This window comes from Ovis aries, chromosome 17, assembly GCF_016772045.2.
Source record: "Ovis aries strain OAR_USU_Benz2616 breed Rambouillet chromosome 17, ARS-UI_Ramb_v3.0, whole genome shotgun sequence".
Lineage (NCBI taxonomy): Eukaryota > Metazoa > Chordata > Mammalia > Artiodactyla > Bovidae > Ovis > Ovis aries.
This window is the reverse complement of record NC_056070.1, coordinates 39,964,368-39,987,612: the sequence shown is the minus strand read 5'-3', so window position 1 is coordinate 39,987,612 and position 23,245 is coordinate 39,964,368. Positions and strand designations below refer to the sequence as shown.

The 23,245-nt window shown below is 38.0% G+C and overlaps 1 protein-coding gene across 14 annotated transcripts in view; it reads left to right on the top strand.

Moving 5' to 3' along the window:
* Positions 1 to 23,245, top strand: part of RAPGEF2 (Rap guanine nucleotide exchange factor 2) — a 264,705-nt gene that overhangs the window by 146,077 nt on the left and 95,383 nt on the right. The window contains exon 1 of one of the 14 annotated variants that reach the window (XM_060400666.1): positions 18,489 to 23,131. The exons of the other annotated variants lie outside the window; for them this stretch is intronic. Coding sequence (XP_060256649.1) covers positions 23,078 to 23,131 — 54 coding nt within the window. The 5' untranslated portion in view covers positions 18,489 to 23,077. Of the gene's footprint in view, positions 1 to 18,488; positions 23,132 to 23,245 lie in introns of those variants that run through there. 14 annotated transcript variants of the gene reach the window in all.

The following is a 23,245-nucleotide window of genomic DNA, read 5'->3' as shown; positions in this document are numbered from 1 at the left end:
AGTTTGCATTGTAACTAACAAGTTTATAATATTGACGTGTTTTGCTTGGTCTTGTTCTTTTGTATTTTGCCCTGATTTAGTAAAATCTCTTACAACTTTGAAACTATCAGTGGTTTAAGTGATGTCACAGGCTGCTTTATTTATGCAGACATAGGGATAAATTGCCCACTTTGTTTGAAGAAAGAATAAAACTGCAGCCTACATAGTTTTAAGAATGAGTGGAGCATTATTCTTAACTAACCTGCTTTGTGCTTAAAGAAATGAAGAAAGACAGGCTGATAGACATCTTGGATGTTTCATTGCTTTTTGTGTGAAAGTTTTATGGCAAATCCATTAGGTATTTACATATTAAAGGCTATAGGTGAAAGCTTTAAATTTCAGGAATCCCAATGTAAGAGCGTTTTGTGAGACCACTGGTAAAATTTTAGTCAGAATAAAGGCTTAGTCAAAAAGGAAATAAGAATTTAAAATCCACTTGTATTTTCTTATTTGTGCTTGATTTTTAACCAGATTTCATGCTTTTATTTCATTCTATCTATGTTTTAATTGAGTCCTGTAGTAATTTGTTTGCTCATTTCTTTCATGCCAGTACATAACTAATTTACATTTTCAGTATTACTCATTTGAAATTTTCTGTCAAATTTGGGGTTATCAGGGAATTTGGAGTCAGGGAAAAAAAAACTGATTTCTCTCTAAAAACTTTTTATGGTTGTGTTTTCTTATTGCCCAGGAGAAAGATCATGGATAATTTAATTCACATTAGAAGAGGGCTACTCTCAGTATAATATCTTTGGCTACTGTAGTAACCTCACCTAAAAGCATAAAGTATTTGTGTACCTTTTCAAATTACAATGAGGCTGTTACTTTACATTCTGTGTAAGAAGATGCATATTAAAATGGCACAGGTGACATGATTGCTCTACTGTGTTTTAGAAGCACTGCTAATTTTTCAGTGATGTGGTAAACCTTAAAAAATGACAGTTTTTAAATTTGATAAAATTTTGATAAAATTATATACCTTTTTTTATTGCGCCTGTGTTTTGAGCTTTTGTCTGGTATATACTTAAAAGTATGTAACTTTACTATTTTAAAAGATACTATTTTTAAATGTAATTAATCCTCTTCTTTTTCATTGATGAGAAATTACCAGTTAGTCTAATTCTCATTTAGAATTAGAGATTTAATTGAAAACGTGCCCTAAATTACAATGTATACCTTATGTACACTTTTTAAACTTAGATGTGTTGCAACAGTTTGACAGATTATAATAATTTTCTTCAGTAACACGAATACTCATATAGTCCATGTAGAGTGTTTTCAGGTCACTTTTTCGAGGCAAGTGTATGAGACTTGCAGAGAATAAGCATTTTAAAATGCAGTGAGAAGGCAAGATTGGAGATGGCTTTCATTAGCATTTTCTTACATTTTGATGAGTTGAGTTGAAGCTGTGTTTAAGAATGCCAGAAAATAGGATGTGACATGAATGTTCAGTCTTCCCATGGGTAAAGGTGGTAGAGGGGCAGGTCATGGATAAAATTCTTGGCAGACGCTGGAAAATTGGGGTCATTCCTGGGCTGATTGGAACTTTGGGCAAGTTTACCTTGTCAACAGGTTCAGAATAGGATGGGGAAACCTGTTTATTTTACCCCTAATTACAGACTCTTTCTGCAGTCATGGGTAATTTATTTTAGAAGTTGGGTGGGTAAGAAAATCTGAGTTCCATAATAAAAATGGAGAGGAGAAGTGGAAAGAAGGACTTAAAAGGCAGATATGAGTGCATGCTCAGCTGTGTCCTACTCTTTGTGACCCTATGGACTATAGCCCACCAGACTCCTCTGTCCATGAAATTCTCCAGGCAAGAATACTGGAGTGGGTTGCCATTTCCTGGGAAGCCCCTAAAAGGTGGAAGGACCCTCTTACTTTTACCTGACTGCAGGGATTGGGAAGCTGGCACATGCCTGTTTTGTCATCTTTGATTCCTCTTACTTTTTTAAAGCAGAAAAAAGGAAAAAGAACAGCTCTGTCCTCTTCCTAGTTTGGAAAGAGCAGAACTTATACGGAGATATTATATTGCTGATGGGGACTGTTGATCTGTCTGTTTGATCATGGGGTTCAGGGTTCTTCTCATGTGCGTGTTCTTACACTTAGTATAGGCTGTCTCTCTGAATGCAGTGTATATTTTTGACAATAGATGCACCCACATTGACATCTCATTGTCATGCAAGTCCATGGTTATTGGTGTATGAAAATATTAAGATAATGATCTTTGAATTAGATAGATGGATAGATAGATATTACAGATTCTTTTTATTTTTTAAGATTTATTTATTTATGGTTGCGCTAGGTCTTCATTACTGCATGGGCTTTCTCTAGTTGCAAGGAGCAGGGGCTACTGTTTGTCATGGTGCTTGGACTCTAGGCCCCACAGGCTTCAGTAGTTGTGGCTCATGGGTATAGTTGCGACTCACGGGCTTAGTGCCCCACGGCATGAAGGGTCGTTCTGGACCAGGGATCGAACCCATGTCCCCTACATTGGCAGGCAGATTCTTAACCACTGGACCACGAGGGAAGCCCACAGGCTCTTAAATGCATTCTTATGTTTTATTTTATTAAAACAAATATATATTATACAGAGATATTAGACTGAAGACTAAAGAAAGCTTGTCCTGTCTACAGTGTGGAGTTTATATGTACCAACTGGTACATATGATGGTTCCTACCTTTGCAGCCTTCCTGGGCTGGTTGCATAATTAGATGCTCTCCACACTTTGAGATTCTTATTGACTTCCCACCCCTACTCCTACTTAACTCCCAAATGTGGCTTTACTTCATACTAATTTGAATTAGGATTCAAACACAATATAACATGAAACTTACAAAGTCTTGATCAAAGAAAAATTTTGAAACAACGAGAACCCATTGGTCACAGCTTCCAGGCTTTCCTGGTACCTCAGCTGGTAAAGAATCCTCATGCAATGCAGGAGACCCCGGTTTGATTCCTGGGTCAGGAAGAGCCCCTGGAAAATGGGATAGGCAACCCACGCCAGTATTCTTGGGCTTCCCCAATGGCTCAGCTGGTTAAAGAATCTGCCTGCAATGCAGGAGACCTGGCTTCTGTCCCTGGGATGGGAGGATTCTCTGGAGAAGGGAGCAGCTACCCACTCCAGTATTCTGACCTGGAGAGTGCCAGAGGCTATACAGAGTCTCAAAACAGTCGGACATGACTGAGTGACTTTCACTCATCAGTTATAGAAAGAAGTATCTCCCACAAATTCTGTTAGTAATCCTTCTCTACAGTGGGAATATATTCTTCAAGGCACTGTTTAATAATTATATATTGAATTTTTCAGTGGATTAGGCTTATTTTAAAGTTCTTAGTGCAAGTATACAAAAGTAATAACAATACTTCATAAAATTAATATAATCCAAGTTGAATACAATGTAATATTATAAAACATTATGGGATTAATTTTTTTATTATAGTCACAGATAAGACAATATCTAACATGTAGCACCAATGTAATAAGCCTTATAAAAATGAGTCCTATTTTTAATAAGCTTATTCTTCATAATAATATAAGACAAGTCTGTTTCGTCTAATGGTTATAGAATCATTCCTAGGTTATATTTATCTTATATATCTCTGAAGTAGATTTTTTTAAGTGATAAGATTTAAGTTGGTTTCGTCTTCAGTTAAGGACTTCTTGGTAGATTAATTATAAAAAAGCAGATATTGAATCATGAAAAAGTTACAGTGTTCGTGTGATTGTACACGTTTATTTGACTCTAGACTTTTTGACTGGAGCTGTTGTTCTTGTGTTAGAAATAGACAATATTTTCCCTCATGTCGTGGCTTTGCTTTGTCACTTATTTAGTTTCTTACTGAGGTCTTCCTACTTTAAGCCAGTATATGCTACTTACCAGTAAGAACATGTGTTGAGTACCAGTGACTTGCGTATCTACTAAATTTCCTGGAATATCTAGGCCTTAGGATTTTAACTTCTAACAATCAGTTCATATCTCACTTGACAAATTTGTTCATATGATGATATTCACCATTTGTTTATATCCATATAAAGAAATTATTCAAGTATAGGAAAACTTGTTAATTATTTGAGTAGTTTTATTCTGCATCTTTCATCAAGTGTTTGTTTGCTTAATTGAATCTAAAGACTTTGTTTTCAATTTAGTCATCAGTACCTCTCTGAATTACAGTAGGATGGAGTTTCAGAAAATCTGTGTGTTGTATTTCTTGTATCATACAGAGGAAAGCTCAGTTAGTATTTTCATTTATATATTTTTATTCATTAATGAATATTTAATAAGTATTCACCTTACTTCAAGGTTGTGCCGGACTCCATGGCCATAAAGGTGTACAGGACAGACAGAGTCTGCCCTCATTGACTTTACAGTCTCACACAGAATACAGATAAATCAATGGGCAGCTAAAATTGAAGGGAATTCAGATACTGTGCAGGCTTAAAAACCAGGCTTCTTGAGGAATCAGGTATGGCTTCTTGAATGGCCTTACTATCTTGGCTCAAAGGAGACTCTTCTTTCATCCCCCAAAGCCCCAAAAAAGTAAATGTGAAAACAGAATTGGGGAGTGAAGAATGAAAAGAGGGGATGTGCATAGACTGTTAGAGAGGAGTGATAGATACACTCCCACAAAAAAAACCCCCATACGTTCTGGTAGATATTATTTGCTGTGTGCATGCCTTATATTTTACATTTACTTCAAAGACTTTTTCAAAGAGAAGTGTCCAGCGTACCCTTTGTTTTTCATGCTTATTTTCAGCCGGTTTACTCACCCCTCCTCACCTGGATCATGTTGCATTTTAAAACCCTGCAGAAAGCTCCCTGTGGAAAGGTCTCTGAACAATAGTGGACATAACAGCACTGTGCCGTATGCACTGCATTCCTGGCAAAATGCAGCCTCTGAAAGCTGCTGCGGTGGTCTCAGTCTCCTTGCTTTGGGGGGACCGTTTCTCTTTCTTGCAGTTATAATCAGGTATTTATGCTGATTTAATTTATACAGATTGAGAAATTACCCTATTGAGTCTGTTTAGAAGTCGAAATGTAAATCAGGAAGTGGTGTAAAACATGAAATGATTTATCTTGCGCTGTTAACAGCAGGCATTGCAAATTCATGCATGCAAGGTGGTGGAGAGTGGTGTGCAGCATGCTGTTTACACAAGTTTCAGCTTCTGTTAGAGGATGTCTATTTTTATATATGACATCATCGCTGCTGCAGAACTCCCGTGGCCACTGGGATTTACTGTTCTTTCATTCCATTCTGAAAGAAAGCTTGTATTGATGTCATAATTGGACCCATCTTTTGGTTGCACTTGGAAATTGAAAGTAATAAGGGTGTTGTGTAGCAAGTCATGCAATATTTCAAGCAATTTATTTGTCAGAAAGATCACTGCCACTTTGTCCTGCCTCAAATTGTGAACACTGGTGGCTCTCTGTGCTTGTTCATGTTGTAAATATACTTGGCTAAAATTTAACTTTCAGTTTCAACAGCAAAGGTCCTTTCATCTTTAGCCATTTCATCTCTTATGTGATATTTTCTTTCCTTTTTTTATTTATTTAATTTTTTGTCATGAGATTTTGCAGTGTTACATGCTGATTTGAAAAATGTCTTTTTTCTTTGGAAAAATCTACTATGATATTCAGACCTATTTCCTACCAGTGCTGAATTAACCTTTCCTACCAGTACTGAATGGATTAAGTTATCCATTCTAAGTTGTTTGTTTTCACTATTTGCAATATTGGGGTACTAGAAATGTTCTTTTTTGATTTTGAATCCTGTGTTAAAACATCATTGACTTGAAATACCTTTGTGTTAAAAGGTATTGTTGACTGACCTCTGGGAGAAACTCTAGCATGTGATTCAATGTATGGGTGTTAGGTTGACATTACTTGTGAAATGAAAATATTAATGATTCATATTAAAATAGTTTTTAAACACCTACTAGATTTTGTATGTTTTTATGTATATAAATTTTCCTCCTTATCCTCTCAAAAAATTTGTGATTATATCTCAGTAGGAAACTTTTTTCCCTTTCTTTTACAAAAACTAGGAACAAACTTACTGATTTAAAAAAATTACAGCTTTATTGAGTTAGAATTCGTATGCCACACAGTTCACCTATTTAACTTTTTTTTCCTTGTTTTATAAAAAATATGTAACACTAAATGCACCACCTTAACCATTTTAAGTATACAATTCAGTGGTGTTAAGAGTATCAGTAGTAATGACTGACTTGAGCATACCCAATTAACAGATGTACCTTTCAGCCTTGGTGATTGTTTAAATTACATGTAGGCCGAAAAACAACTTTAAGATATTTTGGAAAAAAATAATTATGGAATTTATTGGGGAAGAAAGCCATACTGAACAGTTGTTTGTATTAGAACAGTTCCTTATGGACTTAATATGGAGCCAGTAGTCTTTATTTTTCCTGTGTCTTCCTCTCTCTTTCTCAAGTGTAATATTGGTTGTGGTTGGGTGTGAGATGGGGTTTAGAACTGCTAGCCTAGAGGAGAAATGATGTGACCTCAGAGTGGTCTGGATCTGAAAAATGAATTGGTAATTGCAGTAAACGATGGGGTAATTTGGAAGGGAAAAATTTGAAGATGAGAAAGAAAGTATTCGGGCTGTCTTGACTCTTAACTCAGATATCTGTGAAGATAGTGTTAATTGGTCACCCGTGGTTTTGGTACAGGGGTCGCACAGAGTTGGACACGACTGAAGCTACTTAGCAGCAGCAGCAGAAGGCATTTAGGAGTGTCAGAAGATAGGTTAAAATCTTAAAATAAGTTGATTTGTTTACTTCTACTTTCTATCTATTTCTTTATACAGAATTTTAAACTGAATCTTCAAAAACCTGTTTGAATTATCAGGAATTTCAGAATACTCAGAAATGTTATTAGGAAAAAGACCATGTTGCCATTTGTTAATTCTGAAATATGCACATCACAATTCTCTAATGCAGAGAATGCTTGGGCATCAGTGATATTCTTGGTGATACTGATGCCCTTGACAATAATGGGCATTCTTTTTTTTTTCTGAGGATGAATTTTTATTTTATTGATGTATAGTTCATGTACAGTATTACATATTACAGGTATACAATGTAGTGATTCACTGGTTTTAAAGGTTATACTCCATTTATACTTACTATAAAATATTGTTTTTCAAGTGTTAACCCATCCCTGAGTTCCTAGGGTAAAAGCCACTTGATTATGACACATTATCCTTTCAGCATGAGTTTAACTTTCTCAAATTTTGTTTAAATTTTTTGCATCTGTGTTCACAGTTGTTTTTTTTTTTAATTGAACATTTGTGTTGGAGTATAGCTAATTAGCATTGTTGTGATAGATTCAGGTGAACAACTCAGCCAAAAATATATGTGTCTCTATTCTTCCCCAATCTCCCCTCCTATCCAGGCTGAATAATGGACATTCTTAACAAGTACTTCAGTCTTTATATTGCTCCTTGGTGCAAAAGTTTGCCTAACTTTTGGGACTAACTTTAGTTCCATTGGGAGAGTATGGGCAGCTAGTGTTCCTGCAAGTGGGTTGAGTGTTTAGAAGTTCAGCTGAGGTAGGATCTTACTGGATTTTGTCTTCAAGGAATGTAAGGACAGCTGACAACCGGATTAAAAAAAAAAAGAACTAAGAGGCTGATTATTTTCTGGTTCATCTCTCAGAGCAGCAGTTGTCAAACTTCCCCATCCGAGGATTCCTTTCTTTACACTCTTAAAACTTTCTAAGGGCTCCATCAGCTTTTGTTTATATGAATTATCTATATCATTTCTTGGCATGTTAGAAATTGAAACTGAAAAACTTAAAAATATGTATTTGTTGGCTAAACATAATAAACCCATTTTAAGGGTTTTTTTTAAAGTGAAAGATGACTATATTTTACAAAACAGAAAAAAACATAAGAAGAGTGGTGGTGTTTCATAGTTTTGTGAATCTGTTTAATGTCTGGCCTAATGGGAGACATTTGGATTCTCATACCTGCTTCTGTTTTCAGTCCGTTGTGATGTGTTCTTTGGGTTAAAGTATATAAAGTATGGAAAGGGAGGAAAGTTTTAACAGCTTCTTCAAATAATTTTACTGTTACACTCCATCAAAATTTGACAAGTGGTAGTTCCTCAAAGGTTCATTGCCATGAGGAATATAACACCCTGTCAATAAACTTTTAAAACTCGTTGTCCTTACTGACACATGGAATAGGTCTTTCTACTCATGTGTGATTTTATAATATCACGCACTGGCCGTTAAATTTAGGTCTTCTGAATTTTGGCATCTTATACAATATTTTGAAAAATATCATGTTTGTTAATATCACTACCAGTCTTATTTTAAAAGGCTTTAATTATTGGGAAGCTGTAAAGCTTATGGTATTGGGTATGTTTTCCCAACGTCTAATTTTTACTTGAAAGCTAAAATTTTATCCTTGGCAAAGTGCTATAAGCCATTTTCCTCAAGGTGACAAGCTCAGTTTGTTCACTTACAAGAAAATATGGGCCAAGTACCCAATTTTGAGTAACCCCAGCTTGTCCATTTTATCTTCTTTCACATAAAGTTAGTTTTCATGAAAAACCAAGTGCAGGGCCCTTCTGAGAGCAGTGCCCTTAGACTGTATACCTGCAAGGCTGCCTGTCCTCATTTCCTGTGAAATTCTTCCCCTTACCTCTTTTTCCTTCTTCCTTAATCCCCTTATAGATTCTAGGAGAAAATGGAAAGGTCCCAAGCTAACTTGGAGTGGAATCAGCATTTAAAAATGTTTCACATTAAATAATTGTTTTAAATATATTAATTGTAGTGGATGGTTTCCAACAATCCATTTTGTAGTTACCGTGTAAAAGTTAAAGTGTTAATCACTCAATCGCGTCCGACTCTTGGCAATCCTATGGACTGTAGCCCACCATGCTCCTCTGTTTTGCCTGGATTTTCCAGGCAAGAATATGGGAGTGGGTTGCCATGCCCTCCTCCAGGGGATGTTCCCGACCCAGGGATCAAACCCGGGTCTCCTGCATTGCAGGCAGATTCTTTACCAACTGAGCCACCAGGGAAACCCAAAAGTAATCTTTAAAGGTAGATGTTTTTTACTTTATTTATTTAGCATTTCTCATTTAGAGCATTTTTCTCCTTAGGAATTTTATTTTGGGGTCTCCCCAGAAAGTTCTGTGACTCCTCTTCCTTATTAAGATAATTATGAGCCATTATGTGAAATTATAAAATACTTAAAATTTTAATGCAAACATTTGTGTGGTATGAAAGTATGGTATTGTAACGGTAGTGTCATTAGATCACCTTTAAAACTTGAATTTTTGGTCTTATGATAATGTCAATAAACTAGTGTTTGGTGTCCCTAACCGTTCCCATACCCCCAGAAAAAGATAATCACCAGGAATAGTTTCAACACCCTCCTTTGGGTGATTAATACTTAATGTCCAGGATAATCTATTACAGATTGTTTCAGTTTGATAGTGCAAAATAAACAAACAGTACCTAGCAGTGTATTTAAAACTTCTCAAAATTTCTTACTAGTTTTCTAGGATTCTGTTTTTATCCTCTAGTTTGAGTATTTCTTCTGTTTTTTCTTTTCTTACTGGCTTCCTTTTTCTTTTTTGGTCTACATCAGTATGCCATCTTCACTCTTTTCTGCTCATCCTGCTTAGGGTAAGACACCTGCGGCTAGTTTCCTTTGTCTTCACAACGTGTGGTTTGCGTCTCATGGTTGTGCTCTAATTCAGTGCAATTCAGCAGTCATCTGCTCCGGCAAGATGTCTGAAAGCGTAGCACTGTCTTTGGGAAGGGGCTGGAAGTTTTCCGTGCTCCTGACTTTGAGATGGTGGGTTTGCCCTGGTAAGAGCTGGAGTGTCTTTCTACATGTGCATTCCCTATAGGGTCACTGGTCACTGTAGATTCCTGCATCGCTTCTCGCTTAGAGAAATTTCCCCTTTAGCTGACTGTCCCACTTTCTTCCTTATTGCCTTTTTCCCTTTATTGTAAATACCATGCTTTCTAGTAGTTTGTATAATATTTTTTAAGTTTATTTTTTATTTAAGTATAGTTGAATTTACAATGTTGTGTTAATTTCTGTTGTACAGCAAAGTGACTCAGTTATACATACATATATATACACATTCTTTTTCATATTCTTTTCCATTATGATTTATCACAGGATATTGAATATTGTTCCATGTGTTATACAGTAAGACCTTTTTGTTTATCCATCCCGTGTATCAGGGGTCCCCAACCCCCCAGGCCATAGATTGCTGCTGCTGCTAAGTCGCTTCAGTCGTGTCCCGCTCTGTGCGACCTTATAGACGGCAGCCCACCAGGCTCCCCCATCCCTGAGATTCTCTAGGCAAGAACACAGGAGTGGGTTGCCATTTCCTTCTCCAGTGCATGAAAGTGAAAAGTAAAAGTGAAGTCACTCAGTTGTATCTGACTCTTGGCAACCCCATGGACTGCAGCCCACCAGACTCCTCCGTCCACGGGATTTTCCAGGCAGGAGTACTGGAGTGGGGTGCCATTGCCTCCTCTGATAGATTGCTACCAGTGGCCTGTTAGGAACCCAGCTGCACAGCAGGAGGTGAGCGGCAGTTGAGCCAGTGCCACTTCACCTGTGTTTACAGCTGCTCCCCGTTGCTCACGTTACCATCTGAGCTCCGCCTTCTGTCAGGTCAGCGGCAGCATTAGAGTCTCATAGGATTATGAACCCTAACGTGAACTGTGCATGCGAGGGATCTAGGTTGTGTGCTCCTTATGAAAATCTAATGTCTGAGGACCTGAGGTGGAGCTGAGGTGGTGATGCTAGCGCTGGGGAGTGGCTGCAAATACAGATAATCATTAGCAGAGAGATTTGACCTCACAGAGACAGTTATAAATCAGTTGCTTGCAGACCTACATCAAAACCCTATCAGTGAGTGGCAAGTGACAACTGTATAATTTCATTATATATTACAATATAATAATAGTAGAAATAAAGTGCATAAGAAATGTAATGCGCTTGAATCATTCCAAAACCACCCCACTCACCACCTCCTGAAACCATCCCCCCCTGCCACCCCACTCCATCCCCATCAGTCCATGGAAAACTTGTCTTCCATAAAACCACTCTCTGGTGCCAAGAAGACTGAGGACTGCCACTGTATATACTAGTTTGCAGCTGCTAATCTCAAACTCCCAGTCCGTCCCTCCTCCCCCTTGGCAACCACAAGTCTGTTCTCTATGTTTTGATTCTGTTTCTGTTTCATAGATAGATTCACTGTGTCATTTTTAGACTCCACATAAAAGTGATACCATATGGTAATTGTCTATCTCTGTCTGACTCACTTCACTTAGTATGATAATCTCTAGTTGCATCCATGCTGCTGCAAATGGCATTATTTCATTTTTTTTTAATAGCTGAATGTATAATATTAATATTTTATTAGTTCTGGGTTTTATCTTTAAAAAGTCCACTGGATTGAATTGTGTGTTTTAAAATTTTGGCCCAGCAGATTTTTTGTTTGTTTTTTGCTTCACCTGCTTGAAAAAACCTTGCCTATAAAATAACACGCCATCAAGAAAAATAGGTTTTCTTATACATTTGCTCCAAGGCAGTCTTTTAGTAAGCATTTCATATGACACACTGTACATTTTGCTTATGTCCACCACGCTGTTTGCTAATCAGGATGATTTCTGAGGGTCATTTCTTCTTTCTGATTTCTTTTTTCCTGTCCTATCCCAGTTTGTCTTGGAGGTCAAGTGTAGAATGAATGAGTGAATGCTACTTACTCTGTTTAGTGTTTCATGATAAGATTTATGTTTATGTGTTAATACCGTGAACTGCTACTGTGTGGTACGATCAAGAGATATAATTGTCCATGAATGTGATTCATCTGGCCAGTTGTGAGTAGTTCTAACAGTTGTAGTCACCTGATATTGATATGTACAATTAAATATTATGATATTTTTCTTTAAAGATATCTGCCTGGTAGTAATTGAAAATTTCAAAGTACAACTAAAATATGAATAGGTAAAGTACTCTGTGTTTTTAGTTTTTAAGGAGAGGAAGAAAGTAGATGTGTGGTTTGGGCTTTGTTTATTCATTTATTTATGGAAAGGAAAATTGAATATTGTCATCTTAGGCTCCCCTGGTCATATTGGGAGGCTGGCTTCTTTTTCAAGGGGACATTTAAAGAATTTCTGTGGCACCTAAAATATCTTCTATATTGAGACCATCTCTTCTATATTTAATTATTTTCCAGGCAAATTAACTTGCAAGCATTTCCTGTCTGGAATATATTTAATTACATCAGACAGGCAGTCACAGTTCTATTCCTGGTCATGAAGTCCATTGATGAATTCTGCCTTCTAGAAATACTGTTATTTTCTTGTAGAGTGAAGATTATTGAACCATTATAAAAACTTATACATACTGATATTTCTTTGAAAATAGGTTTTAAAAAATGAAATTGTTTGTTAAAAATTAAATTTCCTGAAGAGTCAGCAGAGGCTTCAGAAGCAGATAGTATCTCTTATGCTATTGTATACCTTTTGCACCACATATATGCGTTTAGTAGGCCCTCAGCAGTATTGTGGTTTTGTACTGAGGTCTTTGGGTCAAATTCCCAGAATTAGCATGAGTTAACATTACTAGGAGAGACATCATAGGTGCACTTGCATTGACAGTTCTACACAAGGATATATGCCATCTGTATAACATTAATTAATGGGTTGTCCAAACCTTGAGTGCCAATGAATTTTTCGAATTTCTTGGAAGGAATAAAGTTGACCCTTATTGAATACTTATGACATACACCAGTCAGCTGGGTGTTTTTTTTCCTGATTACTTAATTAAGTTTTGGTTGCACTGTGTGCAGGCTTTCTCTCGTTGTATAGAGTGGAACTACTTTCTAGTTGCAGTGAGCGAGCTTATCTCTGTAGTGGCTTCTTCTGTTGTGCAGCACAGGCTCTAGGTACACAGGCTTTCTCCCTTGCAGCACGGAAGCTCAGTTGTTGTGGTGTGCAGCTCTGGGGCATGAGGGCTTCAGTAGTTGTGACTTGAATGCTCAACACAGGCTCAGTAGTCATGGTGCACAGGCTTAGTAGCTCCAAGGCATGTGGGATTTTCCGGGGCCTGGAATTGAACCCATGCCCCCTGCACTGCCCGCCAATGATAGGAGTCTATCATCTCTACCACCAGCACAGTCCATCGACTGGGTGTTTTTTCACATATTTTCTCAATCTTTCTGTTGTTTTGAAAGCTTGGTGATGGTGTCTCCACTGTTAGGAGATAACCATTCTAAGGCCAGAGGCGTCAGGTAATGTGCTCAGTGTTCATGGTCGCACAGATAGAGTTGAACAAAGACATAGGTCTTTTCTGTCCCTGGTACATAAAATTCCTTATTTTTTAAAATGAATTTAACATATATTGCTTTTATGTTACTTAAATTTTAAATTTGGTTTAAAAGATATGCCTCAAATACTTCAACCACCTTAGATGCCTACAGTTTAAGTACCTTTAAAAGAAATAGACTAGAGCATAGAAAGTCCACTGTAGCTGAGGCTGAAGCTCCAATACTTTGGCCACCTGACGCGAAGAGCCGACTCATTGGAAAAGACCTTGATGCTGGGAAAGATGGAAGGCAAAAGGAGAAGGGGCAGCAGAGGATGAGATGGTTAGATAGTATCAGTGACTCAATGTTCATGACTTTGAGCAAACTCAGGGAGATAGTGAAGGACAGAGGACCTTGGCATGCTACAGTCCATGGGGTCTCAAAGAGTCAGAAATGATTGAAGAGCAGCAACAAAAATAGCCACTGCTGTAAGTGCTGGTTGATTCATCAGTTTTTGTTGTTGTTGTTGCAATTAGATGTTTTCCCTTTTTGAACCATGCATCTCTTATTAGTAAAGCAAAACATTTCTGGCCTGCCCCCCCCCCCCCCAACCCCGCCCCCTGCTATTTAGCCGGAGAAGGCAGTGGCAACCCACTCCAATACTCTTGCCTGGAAAATCCCTTGGATGGAGGAGTCTGGTGGGCTGTAGTCCATGGGGTCACTAAGAGTTGGGCATGACTGAGCGACTTCACTTTCACTTTTCACTTTCATGCATTGGAGAAGGAAATGGCAACCCACTCCTGCATTCTTGCCTGGAGAATTCCAGGGACGGCAGAGCCTTGTGGGCTGCCGTCTATGGGGTTGCACAGAGTCGGACATGACTGACGCGACTTAGCAGCAGCAGTAGCAGCTTCATTCTAATACAGAAATGGGTTTTCACTGGCAACTAGTACCATTTCATAACAAAGGATGACTGTGTGATTAATTAGTGTATTTTAAAAGTTAGATCCACTTAAGCCAAATCTTTCTTAAAGATCTTTTGTAAAAAGTATGACTTTCTAATGAACCAAAACAGTTCACAACTGTCTAAAAATAATGATTCTTTTAGAGATAAAAACACTGCCACAAAATTACTTGTGTATGAGAAAATATTGGTAGTGTTTTGGTAGTATTTAAGAATATTGTGCCTTCTATAAAACTGACGTCTAGTTATATACAGCTTTTAATAATTCAAATTATTGCTACCATTAAGAGAAACACCTTTTACTTACGTTTTTCTAGGTTTGACAGCATTTAATTTGCAGATTAAGGGATGTTAACAAGAAAACCTTTAAACTATTGTCCAATTATCACTATAATTTTTTTTTAAAGTAAGGACATTTTAATGTTTCCTTCACAGCTGCCAAAGTAGGAGGACAAAGATCTCAGAATAAAGGAAAGTTGCCACCAGGAAATCTTATGCCATGATAGATTCATTTTCATTCAGATGGTCTTCTCTGTCTTATTATCTGTCTCTTCTTATCATCCCCATCTTGCTACTAGCTAATGTTTGGGAACAGCCAAGAACCTAAAAGGATTTTAGAAATCTGCCAGCAAACCACTTAATACAATTTATTTTTTTCCTATGTAATCACTGATATTCATTCTTTGCTTTTATTATATTTTTATTAATAATTACACTTAGCACTGATATTTGTGAGATTCCATACATAATGTGTCAAAATTGCACACTACTGCTTGGTACAAAGAGTTTTGTAAATCATACCAGTTATTGTTTATTGTAGGAAAAGCCTTATTATTCAGAAATTTTCCTCATGCTTAGCTGAAATCTGCCTCTCTATAATCTTAGTTTAGGCTTCTTGAAGGTTCTAGATAGCTCTTAAAGCAGCACAATTAAATATTCATATTCCATTTTCCTGTAACTGTGCTTCAGAACACCCTGCTTTGTTCAGCCTCTCATCTAGGTTAAACATTCCTAACTTACTGTAACTTCTCCAACACCTTTAGCATCTGGATTTTCTGCTGTTCGAATGTGATAAGTTACTCAGTATCTCTCCTGATGTCTAGAATGGGTTGCTGTCAGTTACATGAAGTTGTGCAACCTCATCTTCTCCTATCCTGGCTACAGCAGACCTTACTGTGTCCCCACCGTGCGCCTTATATGTCTGATAATGTAACTTGAGATTATATTAGGGTTTCTAGACATTGTGGAGCTCACTTTTACAGATAACCTTTGCCACCTCCTACCCTGCCATGAATTGTTCCTCTAGCTTGATCTTCCCTATTGTATGTTAATACTTGTATGAATGACATTTGGATGGTATACATTTTAAGCTGTTGAATTTAGACTTGCTGGTTTTCATCTACTCTTTTCACCTGTCAAGTTAGTTAAAACACCTTATTTTGTCATTTAGCAAGTTGGACATATTTTTTGGTTGCAAAACTATCCTGTGTCTTATATTTCCTCATTTTACAGCTGATATAATATTGGGTTGCCCCTAAAGTTCATTCGTTCGAGGAATACATTGTTCAATACAGTTCTTGGTGAAAATGGAAAACATGTCTTTTATTTTTTACTTAAAACTGAACACCCTTTGTTGTTTTCAGTCTCTAAGTTGTGTCCAACTCTTTGCGACCCCATGAACAGCATGAATGAACTTCTTGGTCAATCCAATAACATTTCACAGGTTACTTTTGCAAAAGTTTAAGTGGAATCATGCATCCATTCTTCATTTAAACAATTACTATGTGTTATGTAGTAGAGATAAAACATAATTTATCATTAACATATCAGACGAATAAAATGCTGTGTGGTCCCTGGCTTCAACTAATTTACATTCCAGTTTGTGGTCAGTATTTCTCCTTTTGTTGAATAGAAATAGATAATTAGCAATGTATTGTGCTCATGCAAACATACTAATCATAATGGAATAGGTTACATGCCAAATTAGTAATAAAGATAATAATTGCCATTTATATTTGGAGTAGTGTTGTTCTATGAAATACTGCAGTCAGGAGCCCACTTTGAGGCCTTATCCTTAGAAAAAGCAGTGAAATGATTACAGTTACAAGGATTCTGCCTTTGAACTTGAGCAATTTGAGATGAAGTCTGGTCTTTTCTTAAAATAGGTTCTAGAAAATGAGGTAAGCTTTATGAAATCAGCTGTTGAAGTCTGTTCATTTTTCAAATAAGTGCATTTTGAAAAGCCCCATTCTGTGTGTTGGAATTTCTTACTCGCTTACAGACTTCTTTATTTTTTTCATTTTTCTGCATGTCTTCATTTCATGCCACATGCCATTTTTTTTAGGCCATGCTGTGCAGCTTGCAGCATCTTGGTTCCCTGACCAGAGATTGAACCCCTGCCATGGCAGTGAAAGTGCTGAGTCCTAAACGTGTGACTGCCAGGGAACTTTCCATTTCATGCCATCTTTTAATCTTTCTCTTCTATCATGATCCATGTAAATAGTTTATTTATTACAGATTGGTTAATTAGTTTTTCAATTATGAGTCAGATTCAACATATGTAGTTTGTTGTCAGATACCTTTTTGTGAAAGAAAGACGTTGCCTAAAGATTTCTTTGAATATATCTTGAAAGTATATCTGGCTTGAGCATGTATCTTTTTTGAACTCATAATTAGGTTCTTTCTGATAGTAAGAGGAGAGGAGATGGCATCCCACTCCAGGACTCTTGCCTGGAAAATCCCATGGACAGAGGAGCCTGATGGGCTACAGTCCATGGGGTCGCGAAGAGTCAGACACGACTGAGTGACTTCACTTTCACTTTTCACTTTTATGCATTGGAGAAGGAAATGGCAACCCACTGCAGTGTTCTTGCCTAGAGAATCCCAGGGACAGGGGAGCCTGGTGGGCTGCCATCTATGGGGTCGCACAGAGTCAGACACGACTAAAGCGACTTAGCAGCAGCAGCAGCTGATAATAAGTGCTAAGTCAAGTAATGTTTCCAAGTATTTCTAAAGCCTGCATTAAACTAAACTCAGATATTTACTCAACAGTTACTACGTCAGTCATAGTGTCGATAGCTCTCATTTTATTTCATGAATTATTTTAAACAAAGAACCTGAAGTTCCTTCTTATTGGTCAAAGTAGAAGAAATAAAAAATTGTAGCCCAAATTCCCTCTGTGAGGAGGATGTGTGTGTGGCACCTGTCTGAAGTTTACCCAAAGGTGGACTAGATTATGTGAAATGAATATTTCTTTCTTTTTTTTTTAAGAAAGAAATCATAATACTAACGGGATATATTGGGTTTAGGAAAAGAGAAGGGAATCTTTGACCATACCTAGCACAGTTTTGCTTTGGCTTGGTGCTTATGGATTTGGTGTGGTCGTATAGAAAATAGCATGTTAAAATGTCATTTCTTTGACGAACAATAAAACATTAGGATTTATATTTAAAAAATTTTATGTTTCCAATGTCGAAGAATAAATTCTCCCTTCCTTTCCAACAGATTTTCTCCAACCTCTGTAGTTTTTCCTCTGAGGAAGGGAGAAGAGAGAAAAAAAAATGACTGTAGGATAGTGGATAAGTAAAATAAATGATATTAGAAACGTAGTTTCTAAACTGCTAACTGTGTAATCTTACACACTTTATTTTTCTGTGAAAGATGAATACATTATTTTATTGTTTCCCTTGGGTTTTGACCAAGCTTAATTAAATATTTGTAAAGCACTTGGAGATCTATGGATAAGCACTGTAGATATTATAAATAAATAAATGCATATTAATCCTAAATGTGGTTAATAATTACTGAGAAGAGCAGACTATTTTTCTCAACTTTATAGTAATTAAAAGGGAATACTTTAGGTAGAAAAAAGTATAAGTGAATATGATAGTACATTAAGAGATTTCTTGATGTGTATGTAATCTCTGTCTTTCGGGTCATTGTTACTGGTGTGGCTCAGCGGTAAAGAATCTGCCTGCCAGTACAAGAGACATAGGAGACGTGGGTTCATGGGTTCAATCCTGGGTCAGGAAGAGCCCCTGGAGAAGGAAATGGCAACCCGCTCCAGTATTCTTGCCTGGAAAATTCTATGGACAGAGGAGCTTGGCAGGCCACAGTTCATGGAGTCACAACGAGTCAGACATGACTAAGCATGCACACACACAGACATTCTCAACACAGGCAGAAAGTTGTTACGTGGTCCCTTTTCAGTAGCTGAATCCACTGAGTGCTATTTGCTAAACCTTGATGGTTAAGAAATAGGGTAAGTATAACTAAATTCAGCCCACATGTGATTTTTTTCTTATTTGTGTAAAATCTGTAATACTGCGTTCTCTTAAACCTTCATGTTTTCTGTTTGGCATATCATAACCTGGTGTAATTAAATTTCTGTGTGCAAGGTAGTATGGATAGTAGAATTTCAGCACTGCCATCGTGTGTTTTTCAAAATGTGGAGGTTGTAGGTGTGGAGCCAGCTTGGGAGAGAAATCACAGCAGTCTTAGCACAAAAAGGCATCCAGTGTCTGAGGATGTGTGATTCTGACTTCATCTACCAGGGTCCCCGATGAGATTAGTTTCCTCCTTAGGAGAAGTGACAGGTTTTTCCGCCAGAACGAGCAATGTGAAACTTTCTTCCTAAGGTCGGCTGCCATCAGCATGGTGGTTATTTGACTTAATCTTGGAGAGGGGCTTCTGTCACCTGAACCTGTGGGGCATGGGCTAGATGGTGAACGTCGTGTAACTTGATCATTTAGTTCTTGAGTTGCCGTTGACTTTCTGTGTGTGTGTGTGTGTGTGTGTGTGTGTGTGTGTGTGTAGTAGTAGTAGTAGTAGTAGTGGTAGTAATAGTAGTAGTAAAATATACATAATGTTTAAATTGATCATTTTAACCATTTTTAAGTGTATAGTTCAGTAGCATTAAGTACATTCATCTTGTTATGCAACCATAATCATCCATTTCTAGAATGCTTTCCTCTTACCAAACTGAAACTCTGTACCCTTTGAACATAACTCCTCATTTCTCCCTTCTCCCAGCGCCTCACAACAACCATTCTCCTTTCTGATTATGAAGTTAATTATTCTGGGTGCTTCATATAAGTGGAATCATACAGTGTTTGTCTTTATGTGACTCAATTATTTGCTTAGCCTAGTATCTTCAGGGTTTATCCTTGCTGTAGCTTGTGAAGAATCTTGGTCTTTTTAAGACTGAATATCCCATCATAGGTATAAATTATGCCATACTTTATATATACATTCATTCACTCACACTTGGTTTGCTTCTAGCTTTTACTTTTTTTCTTTCAAGGTTTTATTTTTTTAGAGCAGTTTTAGGTTTACAGAAAAATTGAGAAAAAGGTACAGAGATTTCACAGGTATCTCTTCTCCCATGGATCATATTCTTACTCACCAGAATGCTACATCCTTTTTTAAAACCAAGGATGAGCCTACCATATTCGTGCAAAGTCCTTAGCTTACCTTAGGGTTCAATCCTGATGTTGTGCAGATGGGTTAGGACAAATGTATAGCGAGAAATGTATCCATCATTTTAATATTATACAGAGTATTTTCTCTGTCCTAAAAGTCTTCTGTGCACCACCTCTTCATTCTAGCTGCACCCCGTCACTCCCACCTGCAACCCCTCATCTTTTACTGTCTCTGTAGTTTTGCCTTTTGCAGAATGTCGTTGGACTGTACGTACTCTTTTGAGATTGGCTACTTTCACTTAGTAATATGCACTTAATGTTTCTCTATGTCATTTCATGGCTTCATAGCTGGTTGCTTTTTCGGGTTGAATAATATTTCATTATCTTGACACACTACAGTTTATTTATACATTTGTCTATTAAAGGACATCTTGGTGTGGTTTCCAAGTTTTGGCACTTATGAATAATAGCTTAAATATCTGTGTGCAGGTTTCCATGTGGACGTATGTCTTCCACTGCTTTGGTGTATATCAAGGACTGGGTTGCTGGATCGTCAGATAGAAGCATGTTTAGTTTTGTTAGAAACCACACTGCCTTCCAAAGTGGCATACCATTTTGCCTTCCTATCGACAGTGATTCAGAGTTCCTGCTGTTCCATCTCCTCACCAGCGGAGGTGCTGTTATCAGTGTTCTGGATTTTGCCCATCCTAATAGGTGTGTAGCAGTATCTCATGGTGGTTTTGATTTGCATTTCCCTGATGATATAAGATATGGATCATCTTTTCATGTCCTTATTGCCATGTGTACATCTTCTTGATGAGGTTTCTATTAAGGTCTTTGGCCCATTTTTAAAATCAAATTTTATGTTATTGTTGAGTTTTAAGAGTCCTTTGTACATTTTGGACAAGTCCTTTATCAGATGTCTTTTGCAAATATTTTTCCCCAGTCTGTGGCTTGTCTTCTAGTTCTCTTAATATTGTCTCTTTAAAGAGCCAAAGTTTTTAATTTTAGGGAAGTCCAGCTTATCTATTATTTCTTTCATGGATCATGTCTTTGGCGTTGTGGCTAAAAAGGCAGTAGTGTACTCAGGGTCATTTCTTCCTGTCTTGTAGGAGTTTTACAGTTTTGCATTTTGCATTTAGGTCTGTGTTCCATTTTGAGTTAATTTTTGTAGATAGTGTAAGGCCTGTTTGTAGATTATTATTTTGCATGTGGATGTCTATTTGTTCCAGCACCATTTGTTGAAGAGACTATCTTTGGTCTATTGCATTGCCTTTTCTCCTTTGTCAAATATCAGCACTGACTACTTTTAAGTAGTTTATTTGTCTGTTATAGAAAGATATTTGGTATTTTGATAGAGACTGGTTTACAGGATCAAATATGATCTTGTCAGTGTCCATTCCTAGTCACTGAGGATTTCATTCATTCAAAAACCATGTAGCATGCTGCGCGCTGCAATACCAGGGGCGCAGAGGCAAGCATGATGCCAGTCCTCATAGACAAGGGCATGTAGCAGGGTAAGCACATACTAACTGCTCAAAGTCACAGCATGGCAGGGAAGTGATCCACAATACGATGGTAAACTTGAGGGCGTTTCACCCGGGTGTTGTGAGGGGTGGAGTAGGAGACAGTCCGGATAGAGAGGTCAAGGCAGAGGAAATAGGGTGCAAAAAGGTCCTCTCCCTCTTCAAGGAAGCAGTAGGAAGGCATGGGTTTTCTTGATGTGGAAAAAGGGGGCTCAGTGGATTCAGGTGAAATGACCAGATTTTAGTCTTTAAAATATCTCAGTTGTCATTTGTTAAACTGGTTGAGTGGATTAAGTTCGAACTGAACCCAGGGAGTTTCCTAAGGAGGCTTCTGCAGTTTTCCAGGCAAAAAAATAATGACTGGAGTGTGATGATAGTGATGGAGAGGAAGAGAAATCTGAGTTTTAGAGAGAACGTCATTACTGGGATATCGTGGTGGATTGGATGTGGAGAGGGTGTTAAGGGTGACTTGCTGATGTCTCAGTTGTGTCTCAGGACCGTGGCGGTCCTCCGTCAGGAGGGCAGTGGGATGAGGGATGATGGAACCAAAGCAGGTGATTCCTTGAGAGGTCAGGTTGTGAAGTGGGGAAACCATCAGACAGTAGTAGCCTGGTAACCTCAGGAGAATGCAGGATCTCGGCAGGATTTCTAGGTTTGCTTTTGCTTTTGAGATGGGAGAGACCTGACTGGTTCAAAAGTCAGTGTGGAGAACCTCTAGTGGTGAGAGAGAGGTTGAGTATATGTGGGAGAGAAGGGGTAATGGATAATATAAGAAGTCTGTGAACGGGGCATGTCTTGGGGAGAGGGATCCAAAATAGAGATGTGGGGGGCCCGGCTGCCTTCACGTGTGAGGGGAGGAAAGAAGATAAGCGCTGTGGGTGTGGCTTGGGTAGGGAGAGAGGAAAGCAGGAATCAGCAGGCACCAGCAGCTCCAAAGTCAACTGTTCCAGTGGCTAGATGTTCCGTATTTATTTTCTGTTATATATTCCATCTATGGGTAGAGGTGACTGTGAGCAATGGACCTGGGCTTCCAGATTAAGATGTCCACTATAATGCTTTCTTTTCACATAACCTACTTACCTGGGTGGAGTTCAGAGTCTGTGGCAGAATAATACAACCTTATTAAATTTCAACCTTCTGCCTCTAAGTTTTTTTAAAATCCTGAGCAGGTTTATTTTGATATTATTTGCAAGGTACTGTATGTGTTTGTGTGCACGCGCGCATGTGTACGGGTGTTTGTGAAAAATCACATCTTCTAAATTTATACAGAGCTTGCATTTTGTGAATTTTTGGTAGTTTCCTATAGCACAGCGATATTTGAGGGTGGGGAAAGTGGTCATGTCTATTCTTGTTTCTTCACCTTGGTGAAAAAAATCATGTTTTAGTTCAAAGCTATTCAAGTAAGTCCTTGCTCTGCCTTCCCACCCTGTCTTCAGTGATATTATTTGGAGTCAGCAAGCAATGGATTCCACCCCTCTGAGACTTGCTTAACCTACAGCTGCTGATACAACACAGGCAAGAGCACGTTACTTTATCTGAATTGTCCATCGCTACCTTAATGAGTGAAATGGTTAAGGAGAGGAGGGGGCGAGCCTTAAGAAACGTGTGTACCGTTTGAGCTGAATATTTCAGTGTATATAGGGGAGGGAGGGCGAGAGAGAAATCCACTTACATCACTAGAACTGCATTGACTGTGAGCCTTGCAGGTTAAGAGACAGACTCCAGTGTCTTGCTTTCTGCAGGAAGCAGCAATGCCGCCTGTTTCCTAAGAGGAATTTTTTATTTAGAAAAGGAAGCTTTCTCTCTACCCAGGAAATGGCTTTCCTTGTGCGTTGCTATGCCAACTGCCTGCAGCCATGGTCCTCCAAAGTAAGCACAATAATGTAATTATATTGGTGTATTGCATTCAGACTCCTGCTTCTCGAGACTGTGTGTGTGTGTGCATGTGCTGTGTTTCTGTTAGTGACTCTCTTGCTGGCAGTC